The 19,436-nt window shown below is 46.2% G+C and overlaps 1 protein-coding gene across 1 annotated transcript in view; it reads left to right on the top strand.

Annotated features, from left to right (window-relative positions):
- The first annotated feature begins 17,126 nt into the window (after window positions 1–17,126).
- Window positions 17,127–19,436, top strand: part of LOC147111741 (neuronal PAS domain-containing protein 2-like) — a 214,086-nt gene continuing 211,776 nt past the window's right edge. The window contains exon 1 of the mRNA XM_085998936.1: window positions 17,127–17,750. Coding sequence (XP_085855062.1) covers window positions 17,593–17,750 — 158 coding nt within the window. The 5' untranslated portion in view covers window positions 17,127–17,592. The remainder of the gene's footprint in view (window positions 17,751–19,436) is intronic.

Below are 19,436 nucleotides of genomic sequence, written 5' to 3' on the forward strand. Positions count from 1 at the left end.
AGAGGAAGGCGGCCCATCGGGGGAACCCTCATCCGCACCAGGGGATGGCAATGGAGGGGACACGTCTTCCCTGGAGGAGAGCCAGGGGGAAGTGTCGGAGGGGGGTGTAGCTCCTGTGCCCAGTGGCGTCCAGCAACGCAGGAAGGGTTGGCCAGCTCGGCGGCCTTCTCCCCAGAGGGGGGGAAGTGTTGCAGGGGAGTGTAGTTGCTGGGCCCAGTGGCGTCCAGCCACGCGGGAAGGGTCGGGCAGCTCGGCGGCCTTCTCCCCAGAGGGGGGAAGTGTTGCAGGGGAGTGTAGTTGCTGGGCCCAGTGGCGTCCAGCCACGCGGGAAGGGTCGGGCAGCCCGGCGGCCTTCTCCCCAGAGGGAGAGTCCGGCCTCCAGTCCGGAGACGGTCCTCGCCCAGGAGGTGCGCCTCCTCGATCAAATGTCCGCGGACTCGGATCGCCGGCACACCGAGTTCATGGGGGTTGTGGCGCGGTTGCCTGAGGCCATCGAGTCCCTGGCTCATAGTGTGTCCGATTTCGGGGCCTCACAGGCCAGGGGTTTCGAGCAACTCGGGGCAGCACAGGCCAGGGGTTTCGAGCAATTCGTGGCAGCACAGGACGCGAGTCGGGCCGAATTCAGGGCAGCACAGGACGCGAGTCGGGACGACTTCAGGGCAGCACAGGCAGCGAGTGGCCAGTTGATCAGTGGTGCCATGCAGTCACTGGCTGGTCTGATGCGGGCACAGACCAGGGCAGTACGGGCACTCACTGCTGCCACACTCGCTGTGTCAGCCAGGCATCGCCAGGGCACCCGCCGCGCTGCAGCAGCACAGCGGTCTGGCCTTCAGCAGATTGCTGCGCTTGCTGCAGTGCCAGCCCGGCCGAGTGCCAGTGTCTCAGGTGAGCAGCGAGCGCCTGGTATCAGCCAGCTTGCCCCCATTGCTGCAGCCGCCACTGCCACTCCCCCAGTGAAGCTGCCACGAGCTGCTGGAGAGACTGATGCTGCCCAGCCACAGCTGCAGCAGTCAGCAGCCGGCCCCTCGAGGGCCAGAGCTCGTCTAGGCCGACCCCCAAGGGCATCTGCCGTCACGCCATGTGCCCCTCGGGAGCCTTCCCCCAGCCTTGCAGCACCCACAGGGCCCAGGTTGAGGCGGAGCAGCAGGTCGGCCAGGTGCCGGAAAAGGCTGGACAAGGACTCGCCCTCTCGGCACACAAAGTAGAGGGTGTTGCCAAATGTTTTTTTATATGGGGGTGGTTGTGTTGTCTATGGGGGTGGTTGTTTTGGTAAGGCCGAGGATGAAGGCCATTTGGATGGAAAAGTTTTGTTATTCCTCCCCAGGTTGTGGGAGTGAGTCATGTGTTTGACTGTTTTTTGGGGGTGTTGTCTGTTTTTGGGTTTCATGTGGGAAGGGCTCTGAGTTTGTTCAATAAAGCTTTTTCTTTATTCAGCTTGTCCATGTTTGATGTTTGAAGTGGTTGTTGCGTTAACCGGCTGAGGGCTTGCGGAGCGGCTGCATTCATGTCCCTTCATTGCCACAAGCCATTCCCTGACAGGGGGCCTAGAAGTGTCGTTCAATAAGCCGCCGACGGACGGCCCTTGGACCTTGTGGCTCCCTCCTGGGCTGGTACTCCTCCTCCTCCTCCTCCTCATGGTCCTCCTGCTCCTCCTCCTGAGGTGGTGGTCCAATGTGAGGTGGCAGTGCCTGAGTCCTGCGGATAGCCAGGTTGTGCAGCATGCAGCAAACGACGACGAACTGGGAGACTCTATCCGGCGAATACTGCAGAGATCCGCCGGAGCGATCCAGGCAGCGGAACCGTTGCTTGAGGACGCCAATCGTTTGCTCTATGATGTTCCTTGTGGCTTGATGGCTTTCGTTGTATGCCTCCTCAGCAGGGGTCCTGGGCGCGCGGAGTGGGGTCATGAGCCATGTACACAAAGGATAGCCTTTGTCCCCGATAAGCCATCCTCTTGGGGGAGGCTGTGCCTGGAACATGTCAGCCACAGTAGTCTGGCACAGGATAAATGCATCGTGGCTGCTGCCTGGAAAGCGGGCATTGACGGCTAGGATGCGCTGCCTGTTGTCACACACCAGCTGTACATTGAGGGAATGGTAGCCCTTCCGGTTGCGGTAATCCTCGGCATTGTCGATAGGTGCCCGCAAAGCCACATGCGTGCAGTCAATGGTGCCCTGCACCATGGGGAAGTCCGCGATCCTCGCAAATCCGACTGCACGCTGCTCCTGCCTCTCCAGGGTCATGGGGAAGGAGATGAATTGGTGTCTCCTTGTGAAAAGGGCATCGGTGACCTGCCAGATGCAGCGATGCACGGCGAACTGGGATATGTTAGCTATGTCCCCAGCAGCGGCTTGGAAGGAGCCGCTTGCATAAAAGTTCAGAGCCACCGTGACCTTCACTTCCACCGACAGAGACGTCCTGCACATCAGCTGTGAACGCAGATCTCTGTGAAGCAGCTGGCAGATCTCTGCAACCACCTCCCTTCTGAAGCGCAGCCTCTTAACACACTGCGAGGCAGTCATGGTGAGATAGGATACCTGCTGGCGGTATTCCCTGAGTGGGTAAGGCCTACGTTGCCGACGCCTGATGCCCCCTCTGCATCTAGGCATGGCTGCCCCTCTCACACAGCGTCTGCGAGCCCTTCGCACATAATGCTGGAACTGAGGGTTGGCACCCCATGCAGCCCCCATAATATACTGGCAAACAATGAAATCACAATGAGGCAAATTGCCAAGCTCTGGCCAGAAGCCAAAAATACCTCTCCTATGTTGGGCCAAATCAGTAAGGTCTCTTCCTTGGTCTCTGTCCAGAAATCCGTTGCACAAAAGTCATTGCAGCAAAATGGCTGGCCTTTATAGTTCAGTGTAAGTGCCCTTTAATTAGCGCTCCCCGAGGCCCACAGGGCCTCTGCTGCATTCCACTTCACAGTTCTTAGCACCGCCATGCCCACATTGGGTGGGCGCGACTGAAGTTCCGGTTTGGGGCGCACAAAGGGCGTTGCACGACGAAATGACGTCATAAGCTGCGCGCGCAGCTGAGCGCGCGCAGCTGAGCGCGCGCAAACACTTTGCGCCGGCGCTAAATGTCTACTGAAGTTGGGCGTAGGCGCAGATCACGCTGCGCCCGGCCGCTAAGTGCCTAGCGCTCGAAGTCTACTCCTCTTAAGGCGCTAACGGCTGGCGCACGCAACTGAATTTCTAGGCCAAGATGTCTTACTGCAATTATATAGGGCCTTGGTGAGACCACACCTGGAGTATTGTGTACAGTTTTGGTTTCCTTACCTAAGGAAGGATATACTTGCCATAGAGGGAGTGCAACGAAGGTTCACCATACTGGTTCCTGGGATGGGGGGCTTGTCCTATGAGGACAAATTGAGTAGACTAGGCCTATATTCTCTGGAGTTTAGAAGAATGAGAGGTGTTCTCATTGAAACATACAAAATTCTTTCAGGGCTTGACAGGGTAGGTGCAGGGAGGATGTTTCCCCTGGCTGGGGAGTCTAGAGCCAGGGGTCACAGTCTCAGAATAAGGAATCAGTTATTTAGGACTGAGATGAGGAGAAATTTCTTCACTCAGAAGGTGCTGAATCTTTGGAATTCTCTACCCCAGGGGGCTGTGGAGGCTCAGTCGTTGAGTATATTCAAGACAGAGAGTGATAGATTTTTGAATATTATGGGAATCAAGGGATATGGGGATAGTGCAGAAAAGTGGAGATGAGGTAGATGATCAGCCATGATCTTATTGAATGGCGGAGCAGGTTCGAAATTCCAAATGATGTACTCCAGCTCCTATTTCTTATGTTCTAGTCACTCAGAGGACTCCTCAGTGATGCTGCAAGGGGCATCAGACACAGCTGATCACTGAAGTCTTCTCCTTTGTTTAACACAGCCTACCTTAGCCACCAGTGTTATAACCCCTTCTCCCCCACCTTCAAATAAAGGACTAATCCTTAATCCTGTACCCATCCTAGAACATTACAACACATCAGATCTCTTTTCCCCTACATGACCATGCCAATAATAACCACCTGATTAAACAAATCAGCTAGAATAACTGCACCCTTTCCTGTATGACTCTAATCTCCAAGAATAACAAAGCAGGTCATCAGTGCACATTCTCCTTAATACAACAATCTCCAAAGTGAACACGAGCTAACGTAAACTTTCCTAACACTGTGCTTTCTCTGGATGTCTACAAGTGCCTTTCTTTCTCCTATTCTAGTGCTTCTCCTAGGCACATCCTGAGAGCAAGTATCATGAGTGGTGGTTAGCTGCGCTTTAGCTGCAAAACGCGCTTGGGATTGAGATGCTTCCCCCATCCACCGCCGCCCCCCCCCCCCCCTCGCCTCTTATGGCAGATTGCTTTTAGGAGGAAACCACTGCTGGCTGCATCTCTGGAGTTTCTGCCCAGACAGCCTGGTGTCACCTCCTACATGCCAGTGGCATGGTGTTCTGAGGGGGAAGACTGGATGCCTGGCTTTCCTGAGAAACACTAACCTCTGGGCAAGTTTATTCCAACTGTCATTTTTCCACTAGACTTTAGATCTGTGTCCTCACTAATCAGTGGGTTGGTTGCTCTAATGGCAGCTATCAGATCCTACAAGTCCCAAGAAAGAGGTCTGCAACATGTCCCAGGGTCTGAAAGCCGCTATGCTAGGTATTAACTTTTCTGACCCCTATTGCCACCAGAGCGGCAGTCTGTGCTTCCACGGAGGATGAAGCACCTACTGGTCCCTGACTGCATTTTAGGTGAGGGGCTACTGCAGACTCCAATGTTGCCGCAAGTGAGGGCTGTAGATTCCAAAGTCACACCTGCCAGTTGCCACGCATCTCAGAGACTTTCCTCAGAGCATGCACGTAGGTGTAATGTTTCTCAAACATCCTCCTTTTCATAAATACCATGACTTCCGGATTCCACAACTGTGGAACCATGTGCAGCCTTTTCCTCGGCCTTGGCCTCCGCTGGAATGGTGCCTCATTCTCACCCACTCTCCACTCCTCCAGCTCTGTGAATCATTCAGTTCCACATCCTCACTAATTTCTCCTGGGTGAAAATCTCTGAACTGGTGTGGGCAAGTGACACACCAGGTGAGATCAAAGATGATGTGGCAGAGGAACACGAAGCAGGATCTTGGTGCAGGAACTCATGCATGGGCTTGACCTTCGCTTCCTCTTTCTTTTCATTATCATCCTCCTCAGCTTTGTCATCCTCATAGGTCAAAAAATAGTGACTGGTTTAAAAGGCATTTATTTGTTATGTGACTAATCAAATATCCAATTGATTAAATGTTAAACAGTAGCAAAATAATTTCTTCAAACTTTTCATCTTCCATTTCCTACCTTTAGCAGTGAGTGTATACAGTTATAAATAACACGAAGTGTGGGATCTCAATTCCTCCTTAACTCTGGCAGTGGTGTAATTTGGGGCAGAACCTGCATCTGCTGGTTTTTCTTCTAAGAAGCTCAGCAAATTGAATTTCAGAGGTGATGGGCACTTCTATTTTTTCTACATCTGCAATTTGGAGCGTTGCCAAGCTTTCCTCAGGAATTACGCCCAAATTGCCCAATGGGAACAGTGTGATCTACATTACTGGAAAGAATTCTGAAGGACAGGATAAATCTTCATTTAGAAAGTCACGGATTCATTAAGGATAGTCAGCACAGATTTGTTAAGGAAAGGTTGTGTCCGACAAATGTGGTTGAACTTTTTGAGGAGGTAACAAGGAGGGTAGATGAGGGTAGTGCATTTGATGTAGTGTATATGGACTTTAGCAAGGCTTTTGATAAGGTTCCACATGGCAGACTGATCACGAGGTTAAAAGCCCATGGGATCCAGGGCAAAATGTCAAGTTGAATTCAAAACTGGCTCGGAGACAGGAAGCAGAGGGTAATGGGCATTTTTGTGACTGGAAGGCTGTTTCCAGTGGGGTTCCGCAGGACTCAGTACTAGGTGCTTTGCTTTTTGTGGTATATATCAACGATCTTGACTTGAATATAGGGGGTATGATTAAGAAGTTTGCAGATGATACTAAAATCGGCTGTGTGGTTGATACTGAAGAAGGAAGCTGTAGACTGCAGGAAGATATCAATAAATTGGTCAGGTGGGCAGAACAGTGGCAAATGGAATTCAATCCGGAGAAGTGTGAAGTAATGCATTTGGGGAGGGCTAACACAGAAATGGAATACACATTAAATGTTAGGACACTGAGTAGTGTAGAGGAACAAAGGGACCTTGGAGTGCATATCCACAGATCCCTGAAGGTAGCAGGCCAAGTAGATAAGGTGGTTAAGAAGTTATACAGAATGCTTGCCTTTATTAGCCGTGGCATAGAATACAAGAGCAGGGGGGGTATGCTTCAACTGTATAAAACACTAGTTAGGCCTCAGCTAGAGTACTGCGTGCAGTTCTGGTCACCACATTACAGGAAAGATGTGATTGCACTAGAGAGGGTACAGAGGAGATTTACAAGGATGTTGCCGGGAGTAGAGAATCTTAGCTATGAGGAAAGACTGGATAGGCTGGGTCTGTTTTCCTTGGAACAGAGAATGCTGAGGGGAGACCTTATTGAGGGGTATAAAATTATGAGGGGCATTGATAAAGTGGATAGAAAGGACCTATTTCCCTTAGCAGAGGGGTCAAAAACCAGGGGGCACAGATTTAAATAATTGAGGGAAGGTTTAGAGGGGATTTGAGGGGAAATGTCTTCACCCAGAGGGTTATGGGGGTCTGGAACTCACTGCCTGAAAGGGTGGTAAAGGCAGGAACTGTAACCACATTTAAAAAGTACTTTGATGTGCACTTGGGATGCTCTAACCTGCAGGGCTACGGACCAAGGGCTGGGAAGTTGGATTAGTCTGGATAGCTCTTTGTTGGCTGGCGCGGACACGATGGGTCAAAATGGTCTCCTTCCGTGCTGTAACTTTCTATGATTCTATGATTACACAGGATTACTTAGGATATATGGCACAGAAAAAGGCCATTCAGCCCAACCAGTCCATGCCGGTGTTTATGCTCCACTCAAGCCTCCTCCTGTCTTTCCTCATCTAAATCTATCAGGATAACCCTCTATTCCCTTCTCCCTCATATGTTTGTCCAGCCTCCCCATAAATGTATCTATACTATTTGCTTCAACCACTCCCTGTGGTAGCGAGTTCCACATTCTCACCACTCTTTGGGTAAAGAAGTTTCTTCTGAATTTCCTATTGGATTTCTTGGTGACTATCTTATATTGATGGCCTCTAGTTATGCTCGCCCCCATAAGTGGAAACATTCTCTCTGTATCCACTCTATCAAAACCTTTCATAATTTAATAGACCTCTATTAGGTCACCTTTTTTCAAGAGAAAAGAGACCCAGCCTATTCATCCTTTCCTGATATGTATACCCTCGCATTTCTGGTATCATCCTTGTAAATCTTCTCTGCACCCTCTCCAGTGCCTCCATAGCCTTTTTATAATATGGCGAGCAGAACTGCACGCAGTACTCTAAGTGTGGTCAAACCAAGGTTCGATACAGGTTTAGCATAACTTCCCTATTTTTCATTTCTATCCCTCTAGAAATAAACCCTAGTGCTTGGTTTGCATTTTTAATGGCCTTGCTAACCTGTGGCACAACTTTTAGTGATTTGTGTATTTGTACTCCGAGATCCCTTTGTTCCTCTACCCCACCTAGACTCCCACCCTCCAAGCGATAAGTGACCTCCCTATTCTTCCTGCCAAAATGTAATACCTTGCATTTGTCTGTGTTGAACTTCATTTACCAATTATTTGCCCATTCTGCAAGTTTATTAATGTCCTCCTGTAAATTGTTGCAGTTCTCCTCAGTATTAACTATCCCCCCCAATTTGGTATCATCCACAAATTTAGAAATTGTGTTTTTGATTCCAAAGTCTAAATCGTTAATGTAAATTGAGAACAGCAGTGGTCCCAGCACTGATCCTTGTGGAACACCACTACCCACCTTCTGCCACTGTGAATAGCTACCCTTTACTCCCACTCTCTGCTTTCTGTCTTGAAGCCAGCTAGCAATCCATTCCGTTACTTGTCCCCTGACTCTGCATTCTCTGACCTTATTCATCAGTCTAATATGGGGTACCTTATCGAAGGCCTTTTGAAAATCTAGACAAATTACATCTACTGCATTACCATTGTCTACTCTCTCTCTTCAAAAAATTCAGTGAGGTTGGTCAAGCAAGATTTTCCCTTTTGAAATTCATGCTGATTATTGATTATTATACTTTTGGTTTCTAGATGTTCTTCTATTCTCTCCTTTAGTAGGGGATTCCATTATTTTTCCTACCACCAATGTTAAGCTGACTGGTCTGTAATTCCCTGGACATGTTCTATCCCCCTTGTATATAGGTATTACATTAGCTATCCACCAGTCCTCTGGCACTACACCTTTTTCTAACGAATTATTAAATATGTGTAGTAATGCCTCTGTTATCTCTTCCCTAGATTCTTTTAAAATGCGTGGATGCAATCCATCTGGAACAGGGGTTTTATCCTTTTTGAGTTTGATTAGTTTATTTAATATATCCCCTTTTTTATTTTAAATGTACTTATCTCATTACTCATCTCATCATCCAATGTCATGTCCACCTGTTCTATCTCCCTGGTAAATACCAAAGCGAAATAATGATTTAATATTTCTGCCATCTTCCTATCGTTACATGTGGTATTATCCTGTCCATTCCTTAATGGCTCTATTCCCATCCCAACCTTCCTTTTTTATTGATGCGCCTGTAAAATATTTTACTATTGTGTTCTATGTTCCTTGATAATTTAATTTCATAATTGTTGTTTTGACTTCTCTCCTAATCCCTTCCTATTCTCTCTTATCATGCTGACTGCAGACATAGGTCCTGTTCCTGGCCTAAAGAAGAGCCTGAAGATGCAAAAACAAAAGGCAATCACCCCTGCAAGGATTAATAGCCATTTCTATGTGACTCTTCTGCTTGCTAGGTGGAAGTTTAAAAAAAAGTTCACTTCTTTTTTTCAGCCCAATTCAGGCCTCAGGCTTCCCCTCTCTGAACAGCACCCTCTGCTTCAGTGGGGTGGGCATCTCTGTTGTGCCGCTGCAGGTGCAGGTGCCCCATTTAATTAAATGACACTGTCCACACGGTATGGGATCGGGTTCTTGAAAGTTGAAAGTGGTGGCTAGAAGTCCCAGCCTGCCACACTTCTGCTGGGTCAATGGTGTCATGGAATCCTTTCCTAACATGTATAACATAGCATAATACATAAAGCTTTACACAATTTTTAACAGAAACTCTAAATAACCACTTTTATGGGTAATTTTAATGTTAGAAATTTCTGCAAGAAGTTTCCCCACATAGGCTTGCCGTTCAGCCTGTAGTCTGGGGCTTGCGTTGGAAATGTCAATTAGGCCCGTTGACAAAATCTTGGTGTATGAAAAAGATGCTTCGTGAAGTTGTAGTTTTCACCCTGTTCTTGTGGGTTTACAGTACACACAATGCAACATGGCAAACAGGTAGAAAAATCCAAGTGAGTTCTAAACCTTGTGGAAAAATTTGGTGTGAGATATCACTGAAATTGCAATTTTCAACACGCTCCTGCAGAACGACAATACCCAGGGTGTTTTGCGACAAGGAAAGCAGAACATTTACAACTAACAACTGTGCAATGTGAGTGTTTTATACAGTTTAAACAATTAAATAAAAATTCTGAGCCATGTGTTGTTTGTGATTAGGTGTTTTTGTGCTGCTGATGCTGGCTGCAGTTGAACTTTGGCCTGAGGAATATTTTATGCTTTGATGCTGAATTAGGACATTATAACCTGGGTCAGCCAGTTGCATAGGCCCAGACCATGGTGAATGTTCAAGTGCTGGGCACTGAGACGCAATAGTGGGGAAAGCCTCCATGCGTAGTGCTGCACCAACAACTTCAACAAGAACACTAAATCCTCCATGGGAAGTAAGGGAGAGGAAAAGGAAATAAAGGAATAACGGGAACAAGAAGTCAGTCTTGGGGGGCAATTTTCCCACTGGAGGCGAGATGGAGGCGGGTTTCAGTTTGGGTGTGTTTGAAACCCGCCTCCACTGATAGATTTCAAAAATTTGCGATTTTCCCCATGATTGGCCACTTGATTTCAGAGGTGTCGGATGCCCTTGCTCAATTAGTGTTTTGGGGCTGAAACTCGCCTCTGTTGACAGCTCTTTTCCAGTCTAATTTTATGGTTTCTTGCTCCCTTGGCTCATTCCACAGCATTTCTGCATCTCCTGTACCACCTCCAACATCTTTTGAGAAACCACTATGTCCAATTCCAAGGCAAGGGCCAACCCAAGGCTCTCGGATGAGGCGCTGCAAATGTTGCTGGAGCGGGGTGACAGCTAGCATGGAGGTGCTCTTCCACTCATCTCGGAGGAAGAGGCCTGCCAAAGAAACCAAGGCTGTGTGGGGACAGCTGGCAAGGGGTATAACCTCCAGATCGGTGTGCAGATTGGGAGACTGTTTCTGTGTATTGATGAAATGCCATCCGTGTTGGAAAGCATTCAAATGATTTGAAGCCAAAAAGTTGGCGTTATGCCATCTGTTCTTTCGTCTTAGGCAGCTCCACATTGCGGGCACCGCCACACTTGCGTTGTCTGGTTGGTGGCCTGAGTGAAAGGCGGCCAGAGAGACATGTCCATTGTCAATGATGTCCTGTTAGAATTTTATAAGTTTCAATGAGATCCCCTCTTATTCTTCTAAACTCCAGCGAATATAAGCCCAATCGACCCAATCTCTCCTCATACGTCATTCCTGCCATCCCAGGTATCAGTCTGGTGAATCTTCGCTGCACTCCCTCCATGGCAAGAACATCCTTCCTCAGATAAGGCGACCAAAACTGCACACAATACTCAAGGTGCGGTCTCACCAAGGCCCTGTACAACTGCAGCAAGACATCCTTGCTCCTGTACTCGAATCCTCTCGCTACGAAGGCCAACATACCATTTGCCTTCTTAACCGCCTGCTGCACCTGCATGCTTACCTTCAGCGACTGGTGCACAAGGACACCCAGGTCTCGTTGCACTTCCCCTTCTCCCAATCTATTGCCGTTCAGATAATAATCTGCCTTCCTGTTTTTGCCACCAAAGTGGATAACCTCGCATTTATCCACATTATACTGCATCTGCCATGCATCTGCCCAATCACCCAACCTGTCCAAATCATACTGGAGTTTCTCAGCATCCTCCGCACAGCACACATGCCCACCCAGCTTTGTGTCATCTGCAAACTTGGAGATATTACATCTAGTTCCCTCGTCTAGATCATTAATATATATTGTGAATAGCTGGGGTCCTAGCACCGATCCCTGCGGTACCCCACTAATCACTGCCTGCCACTTGGAGAAAGACCTGTTTATTCCAACTCTTTGCTTCCTGTCTGCCAACCAGTTCTCTATCCAAGTCAGTACCTTGCCCCCAGTCCCATGTGCTTTAACTTTACACGCTAATCTCTTATGCGGGACCTTATCGAAAGCCTTCTGAAAGTCCAAATACACCACATCCACTGGTTCTCCCTTATCTATTTCACCAGTTACATCCTCAAAAATTTCCAGTAGATTAGTCAAGCACGATTTACCTTTTGTAAATCCATGTTGACTTTGTCCGATCCTGTCACTGTTTTCCAAGTGCTCTGCTATTACATCTTTTATAATGGACTCTAGCATTTTCCCCACTACCGATGTCAGGCTTACCGGTCTATAATTCCCCGTTTTCTCTCTACCACCTTTTTTGAATAGTGGGGTTACATTAGCTACCCGCCAATCCATGGGAACTGTTCCAGAGTCTATAGAATTTTGAAAGATGACCAGCAATGCATCTACTATTTCTAGGGCCACTTCCTTAAGTACCCTAAGGTGTAGATTATCAGGCCCTGGGGATTTATCGGCCTTCAATCCTGTCAATTTCCCTAACACCATTTCCCTACAAATACTGATTCCATTCAGTTCCTCCCTCTCATTAGACCCTATGTTCCCCGACATCTCTGGGAGGTTATTTGTGTCCTCCTTTGTGAAGACAGAACCAAAGTATGTATTTAATTGGTCTGCCATTTCTTTGTTCCCCATTATAAATTCCCCTGATTCTGACTGCAAGGGACCTAGGCTTGATTTCACCAATCTTTTTCTCTTCACATATCTATAGAAGCTTTTACAGTCAGTTTTTATGTTCCCTGCAAGCTTACTTTCGTACTCTATTTTCCCTCTCATAATTAATCCCTTTGTCCTCCTTTGCTGAATCCTAAACTGCTCCCAATCCTCAGGTTTGTTGTTTTTTCTGGCCAATTTATATGTCCTCGCCTTGGATCTTATGCTATGCCTAATTTCCCTTGTTAGCCACGGTTGAGTCACCTTTTTTGTTTTATTTTTATGCCAAACAGGGATGAACAAATTCTGTAGTTCATCCATGCAATCTTTAAATGTTTGCCATTGTCTATCCACCGTCAACCCTTTAAGTAATGATCCCCAATCCATCCTAGCCAACTCGCGCCTCATACCATCGTAGTTTCCTTTATTTAAATTCAGGACCCTAGTCGCTGTGTCAAATACTTCACTCTCCATCTTAATGAAGAATTCTATCATATTATGTTCGCTCCGCCCCAATGGGCCTCGCACAACAAGATTGCTAATTAATCCTTTCTCATTACATAATACCCAGTCTAAGATGGCCTAATTTCTAGTTGGTTCCTCGACATATTGGTCCAGGAAACCATCCCGTATACACTCTAGGAATTCCACCTCCACAGTATTGTTACTAATTTGGTTAGCCAAATCTATATGTAGATTAAAGTCAACCATGATAACTGCTGTGCCCTTATTGCACGCATCTCTAATTTCCCGTTTAATGCCATCCCCAACCTCAGCATTACTGTTTGGGAGTCTGTATACAACTCCCACTAACGTTTTCTGCCCCTTGGTATTTCTCAGCTTTACCCATACAGATTCCACATCATCAGAGCTAATATCCTTCCTTACTATTGTGTTAATCTCCTCTTTAACCAGTAATGCTGCCCCACCTCCTTTTCCTTTTTGCCTGTCTTTCCTGAATATTGAATACCCCTGGATATTGAATTCCCAGCCTTGGTCACCCTGGAACCATGTCTCCGTAATCCCAATTATATCATATCCGTTTACATCTATTTGCGCAACTAATACATCCACCTTATTACGAATGCTCCTCGCATTAAGATACAAAGCCTTCAGGCTTGTTTTTTTAACACTCTTAGACCTTTTAGAATTATTACTTACTGTGGCCACGTTTGATTTACACCCTTGATTTCTCTGACTGCCACTTTTGCTTTTCTCCTTCCTGTGTTCTGCTTCTATTTCCCTCAAGTGCCTATCCAGTCTCCCCTTGAAAACATTGAGTGTCTCCGCTTCCACTACTTCCGTCGGCAGCGAGTTCCAGGTCCTCACCACTCGCTGCATGAAAATGTTTTTCCTCATATCCCCGCTGTATCTCTTGCCCAGGTTATCTGCCAGAAATATGTTCTCTCACACAGAATGTGAAGTAGGGTCATTGCTAATTCAAATCTGATTCTAAATAAAAGTTAATGGGGAAGCTTGTGATTTTCCTGGCTTCATGCACCACATGTGGCAGCACGGTGGCATAGTGGTTAGCACTGTTGCCTCACAGCGCCAGGGACCCGGGTTCAAATCCGGCCTCGGGTAACTGTCTGTGTGGAGTTTGCACATTCTCCCCGTGTTTGCGTGGGGGTGCTCCGGTTTCCTCCCACAATCCAAAGATGTGCGGGTTAGGTTGTTTGGCTATGATAAATTGACCCTTAGTGTTAGGGGGATTAAATACGTGGGGTTACGGGGATAGGGTGGGATATGTGTTGGTGTAGGGGTTACGGGGATCGGGTGGGATATGTGTCGGTGCAGGCTCGATGGGCCGAAATGGCCTCTATCTGCACTGTGGGAATTCTGTGAAATGTGCAGTGCAATAATCTTGCTCATTTCAAATGGATGTTAAAGGTCAGTCAGGTTCTATGTCAGGAACAGATCCCTTAAAATGGCACTGTTCATTTGTTTTTGCTGCCACACACATGCAAGCTGTGGGTATTGCTTGAAATGCTCACCTCTCGCTGTATTTGACAGATGAGACAAATAAAGAGATGCCAGGGATGTTTTGCAGGTTCCATTTAAGCAGCTGTGCCATCTGTGGCCTAGTTCCACTTCCAACCTGAATATTATGCTTCCGGTTCCTTTCCAGTTAGCACAGGGAACATCAGCAGTTAATTTGCTACCTACATATGTATCAAACAGCTGACTGATGCATTGTTCAGCATGGTCAAGATAAATATGCTTTTGTACTAAACAGCAACAACAGCATCTCAAGTTTGTCAAATTTCATTACACTGCTGGATTTTCCAAAATGCAGGAGGTTATCAGTGGCACGCATGTGCCTGTAAGCACAAAGTGGCAGGAAGCGGTAACAGGGCACTTAGAAAATAATAATATGATTAGGCAGCATCAACATGGTTTTATGAAAGTGAAATCGTGTTTAACAAATTTTATTAGAGTTTATTGAGGATGTAACTAGCAGGGTAGATAAAGAGCCAGTGGATGTGGTATATTTGGATTTCCAAAAGGCATTCAATAAGGTGCCACATAAAAGGTTGCTATGCAAGATAAGGGCTCATGGGGTTGGGGGGAATACAGGAATGATTAACAGACAAAAAAGAGGGTAGGGATGAATGGGTCATTTTCCGGCTGGCAGGCTGTAACTAGTGGGGTGCCGCAAGGATCAGTGCTTGGGCCTCAGCTATTTACAATCTATATTAATGACTTAGATGAAGGGACTGAGTGCAATATATTCAAGTTTGCTGACGATACAAAGCTAGGTGGGAAAGTAAACTGTGAGGAGGACACAAAGAGCCTGCAAAGGGATATAGACAGATTGACTGAGTGGGCAATAAGGCAGCAGATGGCATATAATGTGAGGAAATGTGAGGTTATTCACCTTGGTAGGAAGAATAAAAAAACAGAATATTTTTTAAATGGTGAGAAACTATTAAATGTTGATGTTCAGAGAAATGTAGGTGTCCTTGTACAGGAAACACAAAGTTAGCGTGCAGGTATAGCAAGCAATAAGGCATGTTGGCCTATATTGCAAGGGAAATAACAACAGAAAATGCTGGAAAAACTCAGCAGGTCAGGCAACATCCGTGGAGAGAAATTTGAGTTGACGTTTCGGGTCGAAACCCTTCTTCAAAACTGGGAAGAAAAGAAAATAGATCGAAGGCAAGAAGGGAGTTGGAGTACAAGAGTAAGGAAGCCTTACTACAATTGTACAGGGCTCTGGTGAGACCACACCTGGAGTACTGTGAACAGTTTGGTCTCCTTATCTGAGAAAGGACATACTTGCCTTAGAGGCGGTGCAACAAAGGTTCACTAGATTGATCCCTGGGATGAGGAGGTTCTCCTATGAGGAGAGAGTGAGTAGATTGGGCCTATACTCTCTGGAGTTTAGGCCTATACTCTCTGGAGTTTAGGCCTATACTCTCTGGAGTTTAGAAGAATGAGAGATGATCTCATTGCAACATATAAGATTCTGAGGGGAATTGACTGGGTAGATGCTGAGAGGTTGTTTCCCCTGGCTGGAGTATCTAGAACTCAGGATAAGGGGTCAGCCATTTAAGACTGAGATGAGGAGAAATTTCTTCACTCAGTGGTTTGTAAATCTTTCGAATTCGCTATCAGAAAGGGCTGTGGATGCTGAGTTGTTGAGTATATTCAAGGCTGAGATAGATTTTTGGACTCTAGGGGAATCAAGGGATATGGGGATCGGGCGGGAAAGTGGAGTTGAGGTCAAAGATCAGCCATGATCTTATTGAATGGCGGAGCAGACTCCAAGGGCCATATGGCCTACTCCTAATTTTTATGTTCTTAATTCTTGTCTCGTGACCAAGCAAATATTCACACCCATTGTGGTGGGGACGTTTCTGTTCATTTGAGCACAGCCTAGGGTTTCTGCAGGGAAGGTATAGTCGGTTTGGCCGACAAGCCTGCTGGTGAAGGCATCAGACAGGGCCCCGCTGCTTCCTGGGCCCAGAATTAACAGAAAGAAAACGGGACACATGGGCAGTCAGGTTTTGAATAGAGGACTGAGAGACATAGCCTTGGTGGAGCTGGAGGTTGCAAAAGAAGGTAGTTTTTGCAATTAGAAAAAAGACCAAAAACTATTGGTCAGCCCACGAAAGGGCTTTATTATTTTTCCCAACGTTTCAAAGAGATAGGCAAGACTAAGCTAAAGAAGTTGAATTTGCTTTGGATAGTCACCTGTTATTATGAAATAAAGCAGGTTTACGATCCGTCAGAACTCCGAAAGGCTATCGAGAAACGTTAACCCTATGTTTACGTCTCCAGAGATGCTGCCTGTCCCGCTGAGCCCACTCCTTCCATCCAGCACAAATAAGCTGGACCCTAAATCAGTGATCTAATCACTTTAAGGGAAAGTTCTTCAGAGTATGTCCCAGCCATCACCAAAAGCTTCCATTTCTATCTACACGAACACCTCCACGACTCAACTGCGGCCACATCACTTTCCACAAGTCTCTCCTCCCTGGTTATAGCACCAGAAGGATCGTGCTGCAGTGGCCATTGCATTTGTTGCGCAGCGTGCCTCGGTGTAACTGCTCGTAATTGTTCAGAGTCCATTCACTGCAGAGTTTTAAAAGTCTCTGCTGTGTTTATTGCAATAACTATTTCCAAGCGCTCCCACTTCAAAATCTAAAAGACCATGATGTCTAAAATACTTGACAATTGCTTAATGTTAACCGATCGTTACCGTAATTTGAAACGTCGTAACATCTTATATAACGAGTGGCTAATTTCAGCGCAATGACGGAAGAAGATTGAACACTGAAGTTACTGACCTACTTTCCAAAAAGAAAAAAACCCGCACTTCACCGTGCAGCCAGCGTCAATGTGCTGTCATCTCGGAGTGAACCAAGAGCAGGGTGCAGCCCTTTTCTGCCTACGATTTGCCCATCGCCCCACACATGTTGTTCAATGATTTCTGCAGCCACCCCTTGTTAATAAATTAATTGCTCTCCACAGTGAGTCCGGGGATGCTTCCGTGTGAGCGAAACGCTACGACGTGCCAAGCATGGCAAATGAATCACATCCCCCGCCACAGGAACCTCACCTCCCTGCCGCAGATTTCTCTTGGCTCCGTTCCTTGGACCCGCGCCTGTCTCCTCCCACAGGAGCCAGAAAAAGGTCACAGATGTTTGGAAAAATATTTAGGTCAGTGGATCATTTCCTCCTCTTCCAGTCATTGAGGCTTGCTTTCTGCGACAGGGGGGGGGCCACGGGGGAACAAATTATAATCCGGTTTGAGTGCAACACAGAGAGAAAAAAACCTCTCTGACCTATTTAACGTTTATTTATCCCAATTTTTGTATCAGTTCTCCTCGATCGTCACTTTATACGAAGAGTGACCGAATTGCATTGATTATATAATCAGTTCTTTTTTAAAAACGCGTTTCTGCCATTTAATAGTTTCTATGGTGATTGGGAAGTCTGCGGATTTCACTGTTTTCGTTGCCCAGGTTTAGTTCCGTGCCTTGAGATGCGTTTACAACATGAGATACAACGACAAGAGACCATGTAGGAGAGCGGGTTTGGTGCTCAGCCGCAGCCGCCCGGCGGTGCCCAGTGACCGCGCGCAGATCGCCTCACCTGACAGCAGCAGCGAGCCGCCCCTGTGGAGACACACGGCAGGTGTCAGCAGCGGCAGGAGGTAAACCTCAGCCACTCACTCACTCAGCGCAATCGCCCGCTCCTGCACTGCCCGCTTCTGCTTCCCAAATGTTCTAGTGAAAAACAACTTTCGGATCGGCTGTGTAGATTTAAGCGGGACTTTTAAAACTCTTAACTTAATGTTATGTAAACGGCCATTATCTGTTGCTTTTGTGTGTCACGTCGTTTCTATTATTACATGACTTTGTGTGGGCGCTGTTGAGAAAATTAATTATTGGTTCCCTTTGATTATTGAGTGTCTTCAGCAACTTTGAAAACACCTAACTGATGCTCTGAGAATTTTGAATGCTGAATGTCATGATAAAATTACAGTGATGCGTGCAACTTTTTCTTTACTTTTCGTATTCTCTAAAAAACGCAAAAGTTACTATATTTCTGGTTTTGGTGCAAATGAGATTCCCTTCCCCTTTTTTTGTTCATGGCTTGCATAAATGGATGCGTACCTGAAGCCTGTATTTAATATAAGATATTGCTGTCAAGGTACGTGCCATGTATTGACAGCAACATTCGATTTTTGAAATGTGCTGCAAATATAGCTTTATAAGCTTGCTTCAAAAATTCGTGCTTGTAACAATATCACTTTAAAGCAAATTGGGCCTCCTTTACACGTCTATGCATGAGTAGTAGCTATATGTAAATAATCACTTATTATTCTTTTATTTTAATTGCCTTTTATTTAATTGTAAAATTGAATCCGTTTTAAATTTTAAAATATCTATGTTCTGTTTTGAACCTCGAATATGTTATAGTTTCATCAACATCATTGATTACAATTAATCCTGTTCACTAATAAGTGATTGCAGTAACTTTTGGGAACCGACTGTTACTCTCAAAAATGAATGTGTGGCTCCCTGACTGGTTAATAGGCACTGTCTATTGTAGTCCTAAGGCATACAGTACAGAATATCCCAGTTTCAAGTTCATGCTTGTGGTAGGCTAGCTGATCTCAGCTAGGACAGCATTGGATTACGACAGTTAGTTTCAGTACCCCTAAGTTAGAGAAGGGGAGAATAGGCCAAGATTCCCAAAACTGATTGCTATTCAATGGTCTGTATGAGAAAGTGTGTTTGGATGTTGGGTGAGGACACGATCAGACTTCGTTGCAATGCTGTTCACAGTCAAGTACCCTATTGACAATAACAGTCAAGGTTCACATGAGAACCTGGGCGAGGCACTGTGGCTTTCATAGAACCATGTTTGGGAGAGGAGGAAAGAAATAGGGAGAGAACTGATCATGTAAGTATTTTATAGTTTATGTAACACCCTGTTCTGTGATATTTGCAGAATTTCATCATAGGTTTTTTTTCCCTTAACATAGAGATAGTGGGGTAGATTTTTGTCTTCACTTCCTGGGTATCAACTGGTGGAGTGCATCACCCGCCTGTTCTAGAGCTTGTCCGATCTTCATTTCCATTGTGGAAATGAAAATCATTCGGGTTTACCGCCTGGCGGATGATCTGCTCTGCGAGTTTACTGCCCATTATATATTTAGGTTTTACCGCATTGTTTTGTTGCAGAGTGCACTGAAGGTGTATCCCCAGGGGCATATACTGCAATCTAACAGGTTGGCTACGCAATTGCTAAGTTGATTAACACATTTTTGTCTTAAATTTTGGAACAATTGGTTAATGTACTATATAAGCTTCTTGGTTCCCCCTCCCCTAAT

This window comes from Somniosus microcephalus, chromosome 10, assembly GCF_052327205.1.
Source record: "Somniosus microcephalus isolate GS21.2 chromosome 10, FLI_Smic_1.0, whole genome shotgun sequence".
Taxonomy (NCBI): Eukaryota; Metazoa; Chordata; class Chondrichthyes; order Squaliformes; family Somniosidae; genus Somniosus; species Somniosus microcephalus.